Here is a 22,388-nt window from a genome sequence, read left to right on the forward strand (position 1 = left end):
GCTGCTATCCCAGTGGTGAACACTCATTTATATTGTTTTGTTTTAACCCTATCCCAAACCTTAACCCTTTGCTTAACTAGCATGCTAGTAGATACCCATAGACTTCCAGTCGTTACACTAACAATATAGTTAGCATTCCCATGCAAAACTACCTCTTAACTTCCTTCATACTGGACACAGAGACATAAACATGGTATCCACAAATTCATAAAGGGCCTCATTACCAAAATCCCGAAGTATGCCTTTAATGTTTTAACCCTATCCAAAACCTTAACCCTTAACCTTGTAAAATTGACATTTGTAACAACTTTGACATTTTACTTTTGGAGAAAAGGTATAATACTGAGCATGAGGAGTCAACCCAGGGTGTCAAAAACGATTTGAAATGTAATGTTTAGAGCAACTTCAAAATTGGACGTTTGTAGAAACGTGGCTAAACGTCTAATTCTGCAGTGAGACTGTGAGAGCTTGTTGATATCTGACATACCCACTACCATTTACTACATACCCACTACCCAATACCATTAGGGGTGGCAGGTAACCTAGCGGTTAGAGCGTTAGGCCAGTAACTCACAGGTCGCTGGTTTGAAAACCTCAGCTGACAAGGTGGATAATCTGTAGATTTGTCCTTGAGCAAGACACTTTATCCTAATTTGCTCAGGGGTGCCGTACTACTATGGCTGACCCTGTAAAACAACACATTCCACTGCACCTATCTGGTGTCTGTGACAATAAAACAACTTTTGTTTTCGTACCAAAATAAACAAACTTATGATGAAACAAACTGACACCACTGTGAGCAAAGAAAATGTTATACGAGGGCTCATTTGATAAAGGACCCAAGTGCCTTTGCAGAGGAAATGATACTGCAATGTTATTGTCTGCAGCATGATTATAGAGAGGTAAATTTAGCAACAGGTCACGAACAGTTGATATGAAGGATTCTTTGCTAGGGAACCAACCGGGTGGTATGGGCGGCATCACAAATAGCACCCTATTCCCTATATAGTGCACTACTTTTGACCAGATCCCCTTGGCACCCCATTCCCTAGTGCACTACTTTTAACCAAAGCCCTGGAGCTATAGTAGTGCACTATATAAGGAATAGGGTGCCATTTGAGATGTAAGCATGGTGTGACTAATATGGGCTGGGGTTGTGTCTTTGCCGGGGGGGGGGGGGGCTTATTAGATGTCTGGTGTTGGTGTTGTGTTTTCTGGTGTCTTTTCATGCTCCAAGGACTCTTGAGTCTTGATTACACCGCCTCTGCTGAACTCTTCGTCCTGTGATTCAGTGTATAGAGATGGATAATGGAGAGACGGAGAGACATAGCCTGAGAAGTATAGGAGGGAGGGAGGGAGGGAGGGAGGGAGGGAGGGAGGGAGGGTGGGGTGGGTGGCAAAGAGGAAGACAGACCGCGAGGAGGGGTGTCTGGCTCCCCGGTGGCGGTGTGGGACCTGTGTCTTGAGAGTGTGTGGAAAGGAGGGTGAGAGTCGTTGTTCGCCCCATGGCTAATCTAGAAAAGCACTTGTGTGTCCCCGTCTCGTTGTCTCCTCGGACCCTCTCAGGCTCTCCACCTCAAAACTGATATGGATGCCTGGAGAGAGGGAGCAATAGGCTGCATGCAAACCATGGTGACCCCCAACATAGCAGTAATAGTAGAAATAGTCTCTAGAAACATAAAAAGATCAACTAAAAACATCTCCACTCTTAAACGACACGTTTCTATCCCAGCACGTGCAAGTCATTAGAATGGTTCCTGTCTAACTGACTTAAAAAACGGCCTAAAGTAGCAGGAACCTGGTATGGGAATGTCCCCTACTTATTTACATGAGTGCAAGTGCGCGCGCCTCCATTAGCAGGCCCGGTTTCGTTCTCTCCTCCACTACTGGTAAGGGGAGTGATCAATAATTCAATAGTTTTGGCGTCTGAATCCAACCCAAACGGCAAGATACACAAGCACTCTAGAGTCTAGTGCATCTGTGAGAGCGGTATTAATTAATAGCAAAAGACATTGTGTTTTGTATGGAAATATCGGCTGGTAATGTGATCCGCATTGCTCTAAAATCGGCTCTCGTGTCAGGTGTTTATTAAATCCTCAGTAATGGCCGGTTAAGATGTCCGGAAACAAGTCAGGCCAATTTGCTCTGGAAGTCAAGGGGTCTCTATGCATGACGCGCAGTCTCAATGAACCATATTAAACTGTGTAGACATTTCCAATCTGTCTGTACAAGTGTTTGGAATTAAAAACGAAACGAATTCATCTGAGCGTCATGCCAAACAGTGGCCTAATAGACAATAATGATTTTGCTCACCATAAAATAATTCTCAAATTGATATTTCAATGGTAGCCTAATTCCGAAAACAAGGAACCTATTTCAAATGTAGCCTATGGTATATTTTGAAAGCATTTTGAAAGCATCTGGAATAAAGCAATTATTGGAAATGTAATGATGTGTGTAAAAACGAGCTGGCCTTACATAAGAGACAACTGTAAGGCTAGACCAGTGAAAAGTTCCCGAAACAGCTACATCACCACACCGGCATTACACACCATCATTACACACCATCATTACACGCCATCAAACAGTCTTCGTGTCTTTTCGGGATTTTTCCGTGTATTCAATGGACTTAATATTCTATATTCTATAATTCTCTAATATTAATATTCTATAAGCATTTTACTATCGTCTTCAATGCGATATTTGACACCTTTTCCACAGAGGTCTGAAATGTAACAAAACATTTTGAATAATGTACTGGTTTGGAAAGGTTAGGGACTATGACAAAGATGTCCATGATCCTGAGAAAAAAAATAACACGTGGCTAAACGGGCCTGACACAACTGGATCAAATATATCGAAACATGAATCATTTATGTAGCCTTCCATAAGTCTGTGTAGGCAAGGCCTACAACCTGAATACAATCAATGGTAGTAGCAGAAGTAGTAGACTAAATAATAATAATGCATCTTAGCCCATTATAATAATTGTAATAATACCCTTTGTGCAAAAATAATATGGAATAATACAGCAATAATCATATGAAATTAATATATTTTGTAACAAGTTTATCCATCGAAACTAGGCTACACCCCACACATGAGACACATTTGAATTAAAAAATAATGTAAACAGAGGCTATCATAAAAAGAAACTTCAGTTGATTTATTCTATGAACCGAAAACATGTTGTTCAGGTGAGTTCACGTTTCACATAAGTGATGAAAAAAGTATAAGGATTTCTATGATATTTTTAGAAATCCGTGCCTCAGGTAGGGCTACGTTCACTTTCACTGTTATAAAAACATCAACATTACATAGCCTACAGAATGCACATGATTTTTACACACGGAAGGACAGTAAAATAGAAAACAAAAATTCTCTCACAATGCACTCATAAGCCACAAAATAACAAAAAATAATGCATGTTTCTTGTGTATTAACATATTTTACATGTGCTCCGTACCGTCTCACATATAGCCTACTGCAATTATTGACCGAATATTTTGTCATTCTTAACATGTGACATATATTGCGCTTTCAGTAGGTCGAATCACTCGCAAATGCACTCCATTGCATTGTATAAAACTTCATAGACTAACGGAAGTTCACCATTCGCAAAATAATGTAACATTTTCGGGCAAATGTCTGAATTCCACACATCCCGACACGTCTAGAAGCCACGAGATCCAAATACTGTGACATTAAAGTGAGAGCTTCATCAGGTCCTCGGAGTGTTTGTCTGTCTGTCTGCTGTCCACGGAGGGAGAGCACGAGAGTGAAATGGAACCGACTCAAATAACGTCATCTGTGAGGAAAGACATTCATGCAACACTGCAGATGAGTTTTCATTTGGACAAGAAAAAGAACAGAAAAAAACCTGTCACATAAGTGTATTTTTTGTTGTTGTTGTCTCTATTCGTTCACGAACATCCGCTGTTTCCTTTACAGAGAACACGTTTTTGAAATATAACGAGGCCAGCCTCTATAGTGTCAAAAGGAAATAACATAGCCTAATAATGAAAAACAACGCAGAATAGTTCTCCTTGTTTCACAAAGAGTCGAACGTCCCATGCGGCATCGTTCCTCTTGGAAATCTTGCTCGTTGACACCTCCACCCTAGTTTCACGTTGGTGCAGTTACCACGTGGCATTTGTGAAGACAGCCTATATCAACTCCCGCCCTTTATTATCGATTTCACAGTCCATCTTTGTTTTTATCTCATAAATAGCCTATTTTCTATAGTTATACATGATGTCCTTCGTTTAAAAAACAAACAAAAAAACATATATGTCCTTGCTTTCACTTTGTAAAGCATTTTTTGTTTTGATGCCTGCGTTGTTGATGACTCTCAAGTCAATAATGTAGGCCTTTTTAGACGCCATATACGCCTTGTTGCACGCCTAGTCACAGTCCCAGAGCTGCCGCGTGTTTTTTGGCCTTGAGTCTCAGATCTGCAATACTGGAGTTTTTGTTGGTGTTTTTGGCGGCTGCAGCTGCGGCCACAACCGAGGCAGCAGAGGCGGATTCAGCCGCGAGCGTAGCCAAGGGCAAACCAAATGGCGGGCCCGGAAACATCATGTAAGGGGCGTGCGCTGCCAGGTGAGAGTGCAGGTGATGGTGCGCGTGGGCCACCGCGCTGTCCAACTGCAGTTGCGCCTGGACCTGAAAGGAGAAGGGCGGCACGTTGCAATGACTATCCTACGGACGCACGGATGGGGGAAGAGAGGGGAGAAACATATTAGCTAACTTGTGGAAGGCTGTCTTGTATTCATTTCATAAAGTATTCATTGGGTCCAATTACATTTCAATTACAAGATCCGATGATATGAATTTGAAAATGGCATTTTCAATTAATTTTTCAAGTCCCTTTCAGATGGAATTGAGATGGAATTGAATCCAACCCTGTTGATCCATATTGTTGAATGCAAGCCGATATAAAACACACTATGTCAATTGAATCAAAAGTCTGTATCACAACTTGAGGACACAATTTAAGAATCTCTAACGACTGGGGGGATTTTCTATTAATATGTGGCATAGGCTACAATGGGTATTCACTTGAGGGTCTGATAACAAGCCTAAAGGCCTTACAGGATTATCTGAATAAGATTTTTGTAACCCACTATTATTGGAACACTGTTGTCCCATACCACTTGGACAAGGCCCGTGCCAAGACAGCAGTCTGGTGATTGGTTTAGTCAAAGACTGCACGCTTCAAAGTAACTTGCCTGTTGGAATGGCATCCGTAAGGCCCCCACGTTGACATATGGCGCTACGCGACAACCTTCAAACTGACTCGCGGCTCCAATGAGAACTCCTGGAAAAAAAGATAGGACATCTGTAAGGGAAATAGTCTCCAGATTATAATTGAGGCAAATATTTATACTCCGGAAACAACAAACAATTCCATTATCCAAAATAATGGAGTGCAAATAGCACATCAGGATAAAGATTCAGGGAGCATACTGCCATTCAAACGCTATCGATTTTTTTGCACCATATAGCCTGTAGCAAGACTCTACAACCCTGTTCCTGGAGAGCTACCGTCCTGTATGTTTTCAATCCAAACCCATTTGTAACTAACCTGATTCAGTTTATTAACCAGCTAATTAATAGAATCATGTGCGCTAGATTAGGGTTGGAGTGGAAACCTACAGGACGGAAGCTATCCAGGAACAGGGTTGGAAAGCATTTGTTGTTGTGCATTTGGTGCATTTTAATTTGTAGGCACCCTTGATGGTTATGGTTTTCAAATATGTTCTTGTAACCCTTTCCAAATGTAAACCATTATTATCACGACGCATAAAATATGATATTGCAGATGGACAAAGAATAAAAACGCACCTTTGTGTAACTGATTCTCCTGCTTTCTGCATTTGGCCCTCCGGTTCTGAAACCAAACCTGCGGGGAGAGAAATTAATTAGTGACCGTGATTGGCAGCTGCTTGTGAGGGCATGTGTAATTCCGCTCAAAATGACAACAACCGCAGAAAAACAATATCCCAAAGGAGCCCTGAAATATTAATGCGCACGCTTAACACCAGATTTTAATTATTACATGTACAAGGGGGCTGGCTAAATACAACGTAAGAAAGTAGACCACAACGAAAAGGGGGAATGTTATTATCATATTATAGCTGTGTAAACACACTTGTTTGACATTTGCAGGCTATATTTGATCAAAATAAATTACCTTCTCAGCACTGGTTTCATCTTTCTATAGATTGGCGTCCCAGAAGAACCGAATTGCTTCTCTGATATCGGATAGCATTAAGTGATTACGGCTTTGGACATCTGAGCAACGTGATCTGAGAAAAGCTCTCTCTCATTAATGGCTGGTGAAATTAATTACCTTAATCTGCAGGAAAATCTATGTTACTGAAGCATTTAAATGCTTTACAGTTTCGTTTAATTACCGCCATAACACGCCCTACACAAAGCTCTTTCTGAGGATAGCTCTTTTCCTTTATGTCTGTTCTTTAAAAGCATAATGTTCCGAGGAGTAGGCTATCTTGGAACGGAGATAAGGCGTCTCATTACTATGATAATCTACTTTGAATCCCCTACAAAGCTGTGGATAAATTAGCCCACAACACAGATTACCAATTCTCCTGCACAGAGCGCATCATGGACAGAATGGAAATTATATTGATAAGTCTATCAATATGTCGTAAGCGCCATCCTCATATTTTGACCACGTAGCCGTGTCAACAATGCAATATAACACACATCTCGTGTCTTATTGATTGTATTATAAATCTTTACGTAGACTGAAAACAGAAGCAAATAGCCCACCGCGAAGTAAGCAAAGACGTTGCTACTTTAAAACAAAAATAAATTGGCCTTTGTGCCGGAAATTGTCATTTCATCCCTGCATGCAACTGTGGCTAGAAAAGGGCCCCATGAATCGCATGGTCGTTTACATCATGTACTGAAAATAGAAAAAGCAGCAGATCTTGATTTGGGAGGAAAATAATACATAATTTATGTAAATCCTCGAGCTGTGCTCCTTGCACTCGCCTTGCTTGTGACACAATACGCCTTGGTAAAATTCCAACTCTCGCCGGGATACGTTGCAAAAAGCGCTTGCTTTAACTTTTATGGGGGAGGGAGGTTTTTTGGGCCCGTTTTATGATATTTTAGAAAGAACCGACATATTCAGTGAATAAATACTCGCTCCGTCGTCTCCCTGGGCCGATGCATAAGGGATGAAAGAGGCTGAAATAAGATATTATGGGGTTTGATAAATCAGATCAGAACCGATGTCTATGTTCATTGTCATTGCTCGGCTCAGTCACTCTTCTCCGGTTACACAGAGACTGAAGTCCCCCCCTCTCCGAAACGGCTTATTGGGTTTCAGTAGTACAGATGGTCTTTCCCGGTGGAAAAAATACAAGACAGATGTATCTCGTGCGAGCAACATATAGGTTACTAATAAAGTGGGGACAAATATTGTGTTTGTTTTCTACAGGATTTTGAATGTCTGATTTAAAATTAAATTGATCGTATAATAATATTTTTTTAAACAAAATTGTAATCTGAAACTTGGCACAATGTGGTTTGCACGATAGGCCTACATATATGACAAGATTACAGGCCTTAATTGAGATACACTGTACAGCGTTATTATTTTTTACATGGAATAACTCTCTTTCTTTATTCTCACTCTTTCTTTCTTTATTCTCTCTCGCTCACACGCGCGCGCGCGCACACACACACACACACACACAGACACACAGAGAGAGAGAGAAACACAGCATATTCAGAAAATGAGATTTCATCCATTTTAACATTTCAGTTTTAGTTTTCTTGATAGCCAAATACATCAACTATAAAATGTTGATCAATTGTTTATAGTGTAACTTTCTAGAATGGTGCTATGCCCCCCCCCCCCCCCAAAAAGCCACAAGAAACATGTAAATAAACCCCATTCTCAAGAGACCGGTAGTGGTACATGGTTTCCCTCTGTGCGTAAAAGTATAGTCGAGAACATGAGGACAACTGTTTCCTCTAGACATCGGGTTCTCTTTTGTCAAATATTCCTAATATGAGCAACACACGACATCTTTACACATAGACAACAAACCTAAAGAAGATAGAGAGCCCCTTACTTGTACTCGAGCCTCGGACAACCCTAACCGCTGGCTCAGCTCCTCCCGCATGAAGGCATCTGGATAGTGGGTCTCATCGAATAGCCGCTCTAGCTCGTTCAATTGCTCCAGTGTAAAGTTAGTCCGACTTCTCCTCTGCTTGATTTTAGTCTGTGCCTCGTCCTCCATTTGCTTTGTGTCCTCTTTTCTCTCTTTCATGTGCGTGGTACCTACAGAGAAGGGTAGCAGCAAATGAATGAGGGTGAGTAAAAAAGGCCTCAGCTATACAAGGGTAGAGAAGGAGGCATCACACAACGACCTTCCTAAAGCGAACATGTGGATCCATCCTCCCAAGCATTACACCAATATCAGCTTCGGATGTTTTGTAGTCCTACAGAAAGGTCTTCAATTGTTAACTCCTTATAAATATGCATTGAGGTGCTCACTGTTGGATGTCCTATCGCTTATCATAGCTCGTGTTTTCCTGTTTAGGATATAGGACCAGCAGCTCGGTTTATATTGTTCATGATGTCACTACAATTGTATTGTAATGGCTATGATATGATTTGTACTAAGGTATAGGCCTACCCGTTGTGCAAGTATCTGTAACAGATACTAATTGTATCTGCCCAATGTCATTCTCCACGGTTGTATAAAGTGAAACGACTGATTATTAACATTTGAAGACGTAAAATATTACCATCCCAGCTAATGCAACATTAGGCTATTTGTTTGATCTAGGCCAATGCAATTAGTGATCAATATGATAGTCAATATAGCGAAAATACCCATTCCAATTAATATTATTATTATGATTAGGATGCATAATTACTGATGACATAATCCAATTAAATGATTAGAGAACATGTATGAAAAACATAAACACATTAATATGAATAATTTCTGCTAGGCCTGTTGATTTTTTGTGTTATTGGATCATTTAAATAGCCATCTTTTCTCCCAGCCTTTTTGTCTGTATGCGGTTGATGAATATCTCAATACAACACATTGTTTCTTGTTACTGAAATTACATCGCGCTTCAGATGGGGTTACACAGTGACCAGCCATGGTCCAATTGTGGATTTGATAATTCCAAAATAAATGCGTTTATCTTTTAAAAGCATGCTATACCATTTCTCTTCAGACAGAAAAGCACTTAACCGGATAGACCTACCTAATTCAATTGTGGACCTGGTATTACACTCAACATTGCATTACACAGCCACTACACATTATGACAACAACTAGGCTATAAACGTAAGATTACTTTTAGTGTCCCTCACAGTCACATGAAGCTAAACTTGTAATTGGGAAAAATTCAAAATACAAAAGAGTGCTAAAACATGCACGTAGGCATATAAACGTATACCAACTTATAGAAGCAACACCTTCATTCGTTTTTCCCCCAGCGATATAGACAAAAGCATGCAAGGATATGTTCTTTGACTAGGCCGGTGACATGTTTGTCAAAGTTAGCGCACGGGGTATTCCCAAAGTATGAACGTTAGAGCATAATTCAAAAATATGTTGACTTTGTTTAACCTCAAAGCAGTTACATTATAGTACATCGCATAAGAAAACCGTATGAACGCATAGCTGGAGGCTAGTTTACCATCGATCAGTTTCGGGCTTCCCACATCCCTGGTTCTCTCTGGCCCCAGCATGTCCGGTTCCCTGCCTGGCGATCGCGCGTCTACACGAGCGATATCGTTCATTTCCTCGCGATTCGGATCGCTGGCGAGACCTTCCCTGGCTCGCGCAGATCCGGTCTCCAGCACCTCCCTGTACGTGATCACTTCCTTCTTTTCCTTCACTTTCTGATCAAAAGACTTCGACACAAACGCGGTAAGTTCTTCCATCACTGCTCCAAAAAATCTCCTCGTCTTGGTCTCTCACTCTCGCTCTCTCGTTCTCTCTCTCTCTCAGTTCCACAACAGTTTAAGACATCAAGAGTGTTTATTTTAGACGACCTAAATGCAAGGTGATGTTGTTGCCAACTCTGGATCTCGTGCTGCAGCTAAATGTATAAGATCTCGACAAATTCTTCTTGCTGCGGAGTTCCAACCTGCTGGTGATCCGCTATTGAAGTCACAGTATTTATACTTTGCAACGCCTGCCCCTTGATCTGTGCAAATTACCTCCCCTCAGGATGCCGGGATGAGCCCCCTTCCCTTCGCCTGTACTGACAGCATCGAAAAACAGATTAGCAGCCCTTCAGATTTCACATCATTCTTACGAGGTTGCTATTGGCCATTAATCCAAGATTGACAAGAAGGACTAATTAATTTAATTAAGCGTGGATTCGTTGCTATTGTCCTGAATTAGTTTTTTAAACACCAGGGAGATGGGCAGGATTTCTGCAGGGGTGTGGCTAAAACTGAAAATGACAAGCTCGTGCGGGGAGCACATAACGGAGCTTCCTCCAAATCTCTGTGATCTGGGAAAAAAAGAGACAGCGACAGTGATACCGAGAGAGAAAGGTAAAGAGAGGACCAACTGGGATGCTTGGTGGAGGCTCACCGTAGCCAGACACTCACCTTGACTCACATGCAACGATAACGCGTTTGAACAATGTTTTCTGCTCAAATAACAGCAAATAAACACATAGTTGAAGCAATAACAGATAAACTATTCTGCATGTTGATAGTTTGTATATGTTACTTGTTAGTAATTTGTAGTGTGTAATTTGTAAGAACAATAATTTGATAAGCAGCTATCATATTAATAATAATCACAATAATAATAATAACAATAACAATAGTAATCATAATAATAATGATAATAATAATACAAATGATAAAAGTAATACATATTTCTCCCATGATTTGGAAGATAGCATAATTCATTGTTCGATTTTGATTTTGTTAACCAGATAATTATGATCAATAGTTTTTGTTCTTCAAATGTCTTCAGATGACAACTGAAATGATAAAACTGATCTCACATTTTTGTCTTAATTTATTAGATAATGTATTTACATTTTAAATCAGCAATTATATTAATCTGAAGTCATTAGGGAAACTATATTGCTTAATATCAAATCTCGATAGACTTTCTCACGCCATTAGAATGTTAAACAGCAACTAAACGTTTAATTAAAGCTTTTCATGTGATGCGTTGCCATTGGGCGTGTTAATTATGGTTTCTTAAGTTGACTGCCTATTGAAATTATTGCACATTTGCAAAATAAATAAACAATGGTTCATTTACGGTGAAGGTTACTGGATGCCGTGGGGACAAAGCAATTAAGTGAACTGAAAAAGGCTAAATATAAGCCGGAATGGGATGGGATACAGCTGTATGATAGGCTATCACTTGTAAATTTGATGCAAAATTAAAGCGCGTTTATTGATAATCTATATAAATATTTTTTCCACACTCAGGCTCGAACAATTCCCCTTATTAAAAATTAATGATGTCTCCGCTCTTGAACCTTAGGCATTAATTATTTTTCTGCGGCCTCTGAAAGCAGCAGAAATTATAGGCTGCTATTAGGCTAGAGAATTTAAGTTAATCTGTAACCTGCTATTTATATCACAATAAGTACAAAGACCTATACACTTTAGTAGTTTAAGTTCTATCAATTGCAAAGATAAACATGTTCGATCCATTTCAACGTGGGATGTCGTAAAGGTTAGGCTACTAATATAACACCCTTTCCAATAAGTTAATAAAAAGTTAGCATTCCGCATAGGTAAGCTACCATGGAAACATCTCCGAGTTAAAGTTTTAACATAGGAAAACCGAGAAACAAGAAAACTATTGGCTATCGGACATTTATTTAGACTAGGCCTATGGTGTTTTAGGAGTTTATATGCTATATAACCTGTATTCACTCTAATAGGCCTAAATGGATAATCAACCCCACAAAAATGATATGCTCCCTTTGTGTGTGTATGTGGGTATGTGTGCCTTTTGCGTATGTGTGTTTGTGTGTGTGTGCGTGTTGCGCGCGTGAAGACAAAACCTGTGGACCAAAGAGCAACATTTCTATTCAATTAATTCTAGCACAATACATGTTAGGCTTAAATTACTCCTAAACCTCTCAAATTATTATTATTAATTCAAAGTAGGCCTAATGAGAGCAAATGCATGGGGTGCACATACGAATGTTCTTCAAGCAACCCCAAATGCTTTCTTTCACTCGTTTATTTAATAGGTAGTCTATTTGGGAAGAATCCTTTGTTAAAGTAGGTTATAAGAAGAAACTTGGAATAGTCTGACATCATTGACATGGCTTTCATATCGTACTATTTGAATGCAATGCGACAATCTTAACCATAAAGCAAGACAAAAAAACAAAGAAATGGTACTTTGCTTTAGCCTATCTGCTCTATAATGGACTTCAAGTCCTAATGCGTCAAGTTGCGTGAAATCTGATTAGCCTAGAAATACTTCAGTGCCGAATCAGAGTGAGAGTGTGGGTGATATTCCTTTGAAATATGCCTAATGATAATTTATATTCTATGTGAGGCGCCAAATATGTGATTGGACTGTGATATGTGGTTGTCCCACCAAACTATCTTAAAATGAATGCACTAACTCTAAGTCGCTCTGGATAACAGCGTCTGCTAAATGATTAAAATATAGACTAATGGTAAAAATGTAATCTTGATTGCAGGTCTGATAGGTCTACAAGTCTACATTTTCCTCAAATGACATGAGCAGTAAGATTTGTAATTATAACCAATTCGGAGATTATTCGGCATTCACAGTTTATTTTACACTCATAATATCTCAAAATAAAAAAATGACCGTTTTATTATAGGCCTACAACTTCATGCTACTGTTTCCCATAGCCTAGGCTATATACGATATAACGTAACAAAAGTTATGCAACTTCACGAAATATAGGCTAAACATACACAATTGTAAAATAGCAGTAGAGATCATAGAGATCATTGATTGAGAGACATACGAACGATAGCTCTGTTATAGATTATCTTGCCTGTGTGTTTCATCCGAGCGTTCTTCAATCGATGTGCTCTCGATCTACTAGTTTAGTCTTTTGAGCAGTGCATGGTGGTGTATTTCGAGTGGTTTTCAAATGAAGGAGGAATATTTGTCGCATGATACCTGGTATGAATTGTTGTTTTTCCCCCAAATTTACAGTCACTGTATAAGTAATGTTTGAAATACATCAATGCTGGTAACAACGTTGTAGCTATTTACCGTAACACAAAAATGCCTATAAGTTAGTCAGCTGTGCTTCGCTGCAAACTAAAGCTAACACGATAGCTAGCATGCCAGCAGTCTTGAAATGGCAAATTCTGCCTGCATGCTATAACCTGAAAATGAAAACTTCACAGTATATTTTTAACACATGCATAAACGGTAGCTATTTCAACAATTATTTGGGAATGCAAAGCTAGCCATTATGCTTGATAGCGTAAACTGTCGCTAGTTAGCGCTATGATAATGTAAGTTCATTGTTTACATTCTGCCCACGCTCTCTTAAGGCAGGTGGAGCCGAGTTGAAGTTAGCTAACGAGCTCTTTGACATACTGACTGCACAAGTATATTCAGAATATAAAAGTTATTTTGCCAGCTATTTGTCAGTCTTGTAGGAAGGAAGGAATGGGGACATTAAACAACGTAGCCTCTCGCCACAGTACAGCTGTTCATTGCAGGATTTACGCTGTCTCAACTCAACTCCACGCTTTACGATGGAGTTGAGTAGCGACTAGTGTTGGCGGACTGGAACTTTTAAAACGACTGATTTGAGCACCCAAATAATAGCCTGCAATTACACAGAACAATGTCATGTGTAATTGTAGGCTATTCTTTGGGTGCTCAAATCAATAGTTTATATAAAAAAAATAATGTATGTGACATCGCAACTCCAGTCAGCCCGCACTAGTCGCCGCTCAACTCCATCGTAAATCGTTGAGTTTAATCGGCTAGATGTAGGCCTACTGTTTCGTCTGATAAATCAATGAATAGATTTGATTAAATTAAATAAGACGTCCTTTTTCCTGCTGTTATGCTTTCGCCCTCTCCCAGACCCAGTGAAGTGAGGGATAATGGGACACCACTCCTCTGACAGCTAGGAGGACAGCCATAGCAGGAGGAAGAAGAAGGAAAATCACGGAAGGCGCTCCTATTCCTCCAGCTCCTCCGGTAGCCAGGTGACCAGCCACAGAAAGAGGTCCAGCAGCTGCTCCAGAGACAGAGACAGGAGGTAGGTCTATATAGAAATACTACAATATACAGAGACCGTTAGATGAGTTAACTACTATACTACACTGGCAAAGATAGGAGGGCAGAAAGAAAGGACAGACCTGCATGGTACTTGAACTGTGTACAATACTAGAGGAACAGGTATACTGTCTCCGTCTAACAGAGGTGCATGAATAAAGGAGCAAACTGAATGTGTAATGGATCATCAGCTGTAACAGGGGCTAGTCTAGTGGTAGTGCCATCATCTCCGCACCACATATGCCTGTGGAGGCGGCGGTTGGATCCTCCGTCCTGCCACCCACTTTGTCTCCTGTATCCCTCTCCTCTATCTCTCCATCTACATATCTAGCTAGCTATCCCGAATATGTTTATGAAACGTGCCTTAAAATATATATTTAAAAATAATAATTATTGAAAGACGGTGTCAATTGAGTAGGATAATACTACTTTATAGAGCTACTACTTAGGGTGTCCAATCCAAAATGCATCTTTAGACCAATGGGTAACTCCGCAGTGCGTTAAAGAATGTAGAGGGAAGATTGCTATTCATTTTGACATGTAGTGTTTTCACATTTTAGTATACGCTTTTCATATTCATTAGAAATTAATGCAAGCGTATCTCTGTGAAATGTCGACGGACAGGGCCTAAAATTAACACCCGCCACCTGCCAAATGCGGGTAGATTTTGGTATTTTCCGGGTAAGATGTCTATTTCACCAGCCACGTTGGCGGGTGGTCAGGGCTCCAGAGTGCAAGCATTTCACTTAAATTTGTGAATAAAAATAGTCAAGTATAATCACATTTATAGTAAAATGAATGCAGCAGTAGCTGTTTTCAAAGTGTTTCTGCCATTTCGTTTCATTGCTTGTAAATTAATCGTACAATGTCAAGAACTACGAATCCTATATAGCCTATTCCCCCTCGTGCTGCAACACTGCCTGGCAGAAGCGCTGCGCACAGGCATAAAAGTTGGTCTAATTTACTTGAAACGAATGTCTACTGAAGTGAGACTTTGTCCTTGTGTTTCTAGAATATGTACATTGGTTTGTTCACAAGCTAGGTTGTTGTTCTATGTTTTGAGTTTCATCTGCTAGGGAAGAGAAGACAACACTTCTACTAGTCAGACTCAATCTCACAGGCACAAACATGACTCGAGTCGCGCTAACATGGTAACCTCCCGTCCTTAAGGGGGCAGGTGACATCTTTTGGTTATTTTGGTTAAAGGCCACCAAAAATGACCTACTAGCCACTGCTAGGCCCATATCCCGGCTAGCTAAAGAGGTCCATCAGCCACTCCTTGGGCTACAATACCTATTTTTCCAATTGGCCTGGACCTCTTTTATTGCCGATACGGAGCCCTGCCGATCCATCATGACTGGACTACCGACGTAATCCGCCCGAGGGTTTTTTTCAACAGGCTCCCCCGTCGCGACGTCACCTGAATGCCCATCTGGTAGCCGCGGACCGCTAGCTGTCTAGAGTAGAGGTCGACCGATAAATCGGAATGGCCGATTAAATAGGGCCGATTTCAAATTTTCATAACAATCGGAAATCTGTATTTTGGGGCGCCGATTTTGTTTTTGTTTTTGATGTAAATGATGTATTCAATATAGACAATAAAAATACATTAGTGTGTTATTAGTTTAAGCACACTATGTTTGTTTATTGTTGTGACTTTGATGATGATCAGATCAAATTTGATGACCAATTTATGCAGAAAGCCAGGTAATTCCAAAGGCTTTACATACTTTTTCTTGCCACTGTATGTCAATAGAGCTTGGTGCTTATTATCGGATGTATTAGGTTATGAAACCCGACTGTTTGGATATAATGTTAATATGTTAGAGAAAGGACCCACTGAACGATTCAGAACATGAATAATCATATTTCTCTTGATAAAATATATTATATAACATAAGGAATTAAAATTTCATCACCAAAGCGCATTTTCACCCACTGGGCAACGTGTGTGGGCACCCTATAGTACTTCATTCATCAGGCTACTCCCACTGTCCTCCATCACTACACAGACAGCTAAAGGGAAGGGGAGGGAGATTCATAGAGGGGATGGTGGAGTAGAGGGATAGGGTTTTATACTATTGTTGCTATAGAGCAGGGCCGCCCAAATTGGGGTTTGCAGGCCAAACTTGGCCCTCAACAACATTCGGTTTGGTCTGTCAGGTACTGTATGTAGTAATAAGTTATTTGTGTGGTCAATGAGCCTTCTAAGCTTCACCATCAAGCCTATTTGTGGTGTAATTGAATGTAACAAGTACAGTGCCTTGTGAAAGTATTCGGCCCCCTTGAACTTTGCGACCTTTTGCCACATTTCAGGCTTCAAACATAAAGATATAAAACTGTATTTTTTTGTGAAGAATCAACAACAAGTGGGACACAATCATGAAGTGGAACGACATTTATTGGATATTTCAAACTTTTTTAACAAATCAAAAACTGAAAAATTGGGTGTGCAAAATTATTCAGCCCCTTTACTTTCAGTGCAGCAAACTCTCTCCAGAAGTTCAGCGAGGATCTCTGAATGATCCAATGTTGACCTAAATGACTAATGATGATAAATACAATCCACCTGTGTGTAATCAAGTCTCTGTATAAATGCACCTGCACTGTGATAGTCTCAGAGGTCCGTTAAAAGCGCAGAGAGCATCATGAAAAACAAGGAACACACCAGGCAGGTCCGAGATACTGTTGTGAAGAAGTTTAAAGCCGGATTTGGATACAAAAAGATTTCCCAAGCTTTAAACATCCCAAGGAGCACTGTGCAAGCGATAATATTGAAATGGAAGGAGTATCAGACCACTGCAAATCTACCAAGACCTGGCCGTCCCTCTAAACTTTCAGCTCATACAAGGAGAAGACTGATCAGAGATGCAGCCAAGAGGCCCATGATCACTCTGGATGAACTGCAGAGATCTACAGCTGAGGTGGGAGACTCTGTCCATAGGACAACAATCAGTCGTATATTGCACAAATCTGGCCTTTATGGAAGAGTGGCAAGAAGAAAGCCATTTCTTAAAGATATCCATAAAAAGTGTCGTTTAAAGTTTGCCACAAGCCACCTGGGAGACACACCAAACATGTGGAAGAAGGTGCTCTGGTCAGATGAAACCAAAATTGAACTTTTTGGCAACAATGCAAAACGTTATGTTTGGCGTAAAAGCAACACACCATCCTCACTGTCAAACATGGTGGTGGCAGCATCATGGTTTGGGCCTGCTTTTCTTCAGCAGGGACAGGGAAGATGGTTAAAATTGATGGGAAGATGGATGGAGCCAAATACAGGACCATTCTGGAAGAAAACCTGATGGAGTCTGCAAAAGACCTGAGACTGGGACGGAGATTTGTCCTCCAACAAGACAATGATCCAAAACATAAAGCAAAATCTACAATGAAATGGTTCAAAAATAAACATATCCAGGTGTTAGAATGGCCAAGTCAAAGTCCAGACCTGAATCCAATCGAGAATCTGTGGAAAGAACTGAAAACTGCTGTTCACAAATGCTCTCCATCCAACCTCACTGAGCTCGAGCTTTTTTGCAAGGAGGAATGGGAAAACATTTCAGTCTCTCGATGTGCAAAACTGATAGAGACATACCCCAAGCGACTTACAGCTGTAATAGCAGCAAAAGGTGGCGCTACAAAGTATTAACTTAAGGGGGCTGAATAATTTTGCACGCCCAATTTTTCAGTTTTTGATTTGTTAAAAAAGTTTGAAATATCCAATAAATGTCGTTCCACTTCATGATTGTGTCCCACTTGTTGTTGATTCTTCACAAAAAAATACAGTTTTATATCTTTATGTTTGAAGCCTGAAATGTGGCAAAAGGTCGCAAAGTTCAAGCGGGCCGAATACTTTCGCAAGGCACTGTAGTGGATGTGGTGTTGGTGAGTACAACAGGAAAAGGAAGTACCCACAGTGGTCTGCTAGTGGGAGATTCTCAATTGGGCAAAAGTCTGTCCTTACTGTGACTTCTCCGTCCTACTCTCCTCCGTGACCTAGAAACCGATAAGTGGTTGAGTGGTCAAGGAGAGTGTAAATTTGCTAGTAGGCGAGCGGGGGATTATGCTCACCTTCTCGATGACCTACTTCAGCAGAGGATGCACAAGAGTATCCTCCCGGCGGCTAGCGGGAAGTGTTTTAAAATCCGCCACACCCCTTTGAATCAGCTGTTGTTTTCTCGAAGGATAAAAGCATGTACACATTTAAAAACGATATGCTACTTATCCTTTTATCTATAGAAAGTCTTGGACAACTAGCTACATGTGAATTGATCACTTGACACATGTTTTTTGGGATTCCACCCCTGTAAACATAATTCCCTTTTGCGAGGGGGTTATTCTCATTTCATACAAGCGTATTTGTTTCTTCTCCTCGGCTCCGCTCCTTGATTATCTTGGACCTTTTTAAAAAGCAGACGAGGACTGAGGAGAGGACGCAAGGAGTCACGCAATACCAATTGAGATTCTCTCATTTTTTTATTTTTTTATTTTTTATATTTTTTACCCCTTTTTCTCCCCAATTTCGTGGTATCCAATTGTTGTAGTAAGTAGCTACTATCTTGTCTCATCGCTACAACTCCTGTACGGGCTCGGGAGAGACGAAGGTTGAATGTCATGCGTCCTCCGATACACAACCCAACTAGCCGCACTGCTTCTTAACACAGCGCGCATCCAACCCGGAAGCCAGCCGCACCAATGTGTCGGAGGCTACACCGTGCACCCGGCAACCTTGGTTAGCGCGCACTGCGCGCTAACGACTATTACAATGAATACATATAATTACCAGTAGTTGATGTTACTGTCATCATTTAGGCCCACAGGCTTTAACATTTGTTTCTCCAGATTGTGTTTGTGAGAGAGAGAAAGTGTCTCTAAGTAAATGACCGCGGATGCTGTCTTTTAACAGAAGATACTGGACATAAACCCCCACCCAGCCTCCTACAAACGCACGCTCGCTCGACACTCCCCTCTGCAGTCGTTTAGACAAGGCCGGTTGATGGTAATTATTTATGAGCTTTGGTCAGGGTCCATTACGCGTGATGGGAAATCATTGGTGGTCTTGAGAGAATGGCTCACTGATCTGGGGCCGGCTGGGTGGCGTGGGGTGGGGTGGGGCCGGTTGTAGCCGTTTAAACCATTAGCCTTCAGTCTTCCCACTCATTCATTAGCTGCCTAGGAAGTGCTTCTGTCAAATCAAGGAGTCGGACATGGCCAAGGAATGGTTGAAAATAGATACCAGGTTCAATAGATTAAGTTAGGCCTTCATGTATGAGGCTACGTCTGCATCTCCCTATGGGCCAGTGGTCAAAAGTAGTGCGCCGTATAGGGAACAGGGTGCTATTTGGGACACACCCTACGTGTGTAAAGATAACCGCTACCCTAAGTCTCCAGTGAAGAGCAGCAAGTGTTCACTAGCTGTTCACCAGGCATTAAATAGCTCCCCCCACACTTTTCCGTTGAGTTGACACCGAACACACAGTCAGTGTTGGTGCACATGTCAACCCTGCTCCCACTATTCACTTGGATGGCTTCCGCCATGCCGGAGCGCAGAGGCAGCCTCCCTCTCATGTGCCGTAGCGGCATCTTTCTCTTTCTGTGAACCAGCCGTGTTTTGTTCCATTATCTTCACACGCCTGTGTGTGTGTATATACTGCAAGTTCAAATAACATGTCTTCTCCTGGACGTTTCTTCTGCTGAATGCGAGTCTGAAGTGCTTGAGTCAGGGCCATGACGGAAGCCTTCTTCCTGAACCAACCCGCCTCTGTGATCCAACCAACCCGTTGAATATTAATACAGTGCTCTTTCTCTCTCAGTAAGTAGTAACAAGTTTGTTTTGATAGTTCAGCGTCTATTATTTGTTCAGTGTTTTTTTTCTCTTCCCCTCTTATCTTGCTGGGCTCCCAATGGAGAGGGCCTGTTTTTTTAGTAGTAAGCATATGTGAGTATTTGGTGCGGGAGAGAAACAAATAGAAAGAGAATAGTTAATAATGAATATTACTCAAACTGTTTCAGAGTCAGACAAGCCCCCCTCAAATGTACATACTCTCCCACCAATGATCGCTGCTTCACACTATCAATCAGAGCGCCATTTAGGCAACGGCAGTGTTTACAAAACAGAATAGCATTTGTTCCACACCACTGTCGGAAGCCCCAGCCCCAGCTGAGGAGCTCCGTGGCTGCAGCCCCTGCTGACTGCAGCCCTTGCTGACTGCAGCCCCTGCTGACTGCAGCCCCTGCTGACTGCAGCCCTTGCTTACTGCAGCCCCTGCTTACTGCAGCCCCTGCTTACTGCAGCCCCTGCTGACTGCAGCCCTTGCTTACTGCAGCCCTTGCTTACTGCAGCCCTTGCTTACTGCAGCCCCTGCTGACTGCAGCCCCTACTTATACTGCAGCCCTTGCTGACTGCAGCCCTTGCTGACTGCAGCCCCTGCTTACTGCAGCCCCTTCTGACTGCAGCCCCTGCTGACTGCAGCCCCTGCTGACTGCAGCCCTTGCTTACTGCAGCCCCTGCTGACTGCAGCCCTTGCTTACTGCAGCCCCTACTGACTGCAGCCCCTGCTGACTGCAGCCCCTGCTGACTGCATCCCTTGCTTACTGCAGCCCCTGCTGACTGCAGCCCCTGCTGACTGCAACCCCTGCTGACTGCAGCCCTTGCTTACTGCAGCCCCGCTAAGGCTGCAGCAGCGTGTCTGTCAGCACCACTTTGGTCCAAAACCACCAAGATACGTGGTTAAGACAGCAAGGCTTGATGATTCGATGAACAGCCACTGGCACTTCTTGGGGGCTAGGTATGGAAAGTAATAAGGGAATGATTTGATTACTGAAATTAACAACGCAACAAATTAGGATTGTGAGGGATATATATTTATGTATGAGATGGGACTGGGAGACATGTCTTCTCTGTTACTCAGTCTAACGTGTTGTGAAAGACGGGTAAGAACACAGAGAATGAGAGAGGATCTACTGCTTGGGGAGGAAGCACAGGGGAGAGGGTGTGAAGGGCTGAGCCAGGGGGTTGATATGTGGTGTGTGTGTGTGTCTGTGTGTGTGTGTCAGACGCAGGCGGCGGTCCAACAGCAGCTCGTCCCGACGGAGGAGGGAGCGGAGATGGAGACCGAGGCAGGACCAACCGCTCCCATAGGACATGCAGCCGCACCCGCAGGTATGATGGGGACTGAGGTAGTGGGGATGGGGGGACTTGGTAGGGGGAGAGAAGGGCTCAAGTGGGTTTACAGTGGAATTACTGTAGTTTTGTGGGTATGAGGTTTGCGAGTAGCAGGTGCTGGCTATCAATAGGTGCCTGACTACCACACACACGCCATACTCTACTCTCTCCAGCGTACGCATACTCTGTGTTTGTCCCTTATTTTTGGCTCAATTTCACAATGATCATGATTGGTTCCAGCAACCACACTCTGAATGTTGCCATTTTGCTTGCTGTTTACAGCAAAACATACTCAAACAAAAAACAACAACATTTGTAGGGACTTGGTGTGCATTTGCATGCGTGCACGTGTGTGCATGATAGTGTGTATGTATGTATGTGCCAGCCAAGCAGGCAGCAGCAGCTCAGTGTGGTTTGCTTGCTGTGGTGGCGAAGGCCATTATCACATGGCAGGCTGTCATTAAAGAGACTGTGACTCTTTCACTACTGGGACAGCTAATGACACACACAAACTCACACTCTCTCTCTCTCTGTCTCTGTCTTTGTTTCTGTCTCTGTGTCACTGTCATTGGTTGGCTGGGAGACACACAATGGGGGAGGCTCTATGCATGGTTGTCCATGTCACTAACAACTCTGCTGTTTAAATCTGTTTTTATCATTTTTAATTGTGCACAAGGCCCCTTGTTTACTTGTTGTATGGCTACAGAGAAGAATTGACCAACCGTTTTAGTCACAAAGAAGCAGTTTCATATATTCATTAGTTTAGATGAGATGGCGGTGATTAAGGAAACTGGTGACAGAGACTTTGGACTGTCAGAGCTAGCAGGGGAGCCTAATTGGGTGGAGGTGCCCTTCTTACATGGAGAATGACATTGTTTATACATATGTACACATGCACACACTGCCAAACCACAGCTGTTCTTTTGTGACGC

General features: G+C 41.9%; 1 protein-coding gene and 1 long non-coding RNA gene across 2 annotated transcripts in view; one reads left to right on the forward strand and one right to left on the reverse strand.

Annotated features, from left to right (window-relative positions):
• Window positions 1-3,155: 3,155 nt before the first annotated feature.
• LOC139386029 (short stature homeobox protein 2-like) lies at window positions 3,156-10,036 on the reverse strand. The gene is made up of 5 exons (XM_071131424.1): window positions 9,706-10,036; window positions 8,115-8,323; window positions 5,848-5,905; window positions 5,232-5,320; window positions 3,156-4,701 (listed from the first exon to the last, which is right to left on the reverse strand). The coding sequence occupies exons 1-5, from the start codon at window positions 9,950-9,952 to the stop codon at window positions 4,408-4,410; spliced, it is 897 nt and encodes a 298-aa protein (XP_070987525.1). The 5' UTR covers window positions 9,953-10,036; the 3' UTR covers window positions 3,156-4,407.
• A 3,081-nt stretch (window positions 10,037-13,117) lies between these two features.
• LOC139386259 (uncharacterized) overlaps window positions 13,118-22,388 on the forward strand; it is a 28,410-nt gene continuing 19,139 nt past the window's right edge. The window contains exons 1-3 of the long non-coding RNA XR_011629021.1: window positions 13,118-13,172; window positions 14,097-14,274; window positions 21,348-21,453. This is a non-coding gene — a long non-coding RNA (uncharacterized lncRNA). The remainder of the gene's footprint in view (window positions 13,173-14,096; window positions 14,275-21,347; window positions 21,454-22,388) is intronic.

Source organism: Oncorhynchus clarkii, chromosome 27 (assembly GCF_045791955.1).
Source record: "Oncorhynchus clarkii lewisi isolate Uvic-CL-2024 chromosome 27, UVic_Ocla_1.0, whole genome shotgun sequence".
NCBI lineage: Eukaryota > Metazoa > Chordata > Actinopteri > Salmoniformes > Salmonidae > Oncorhynchus > Oncorhynchus clarkii.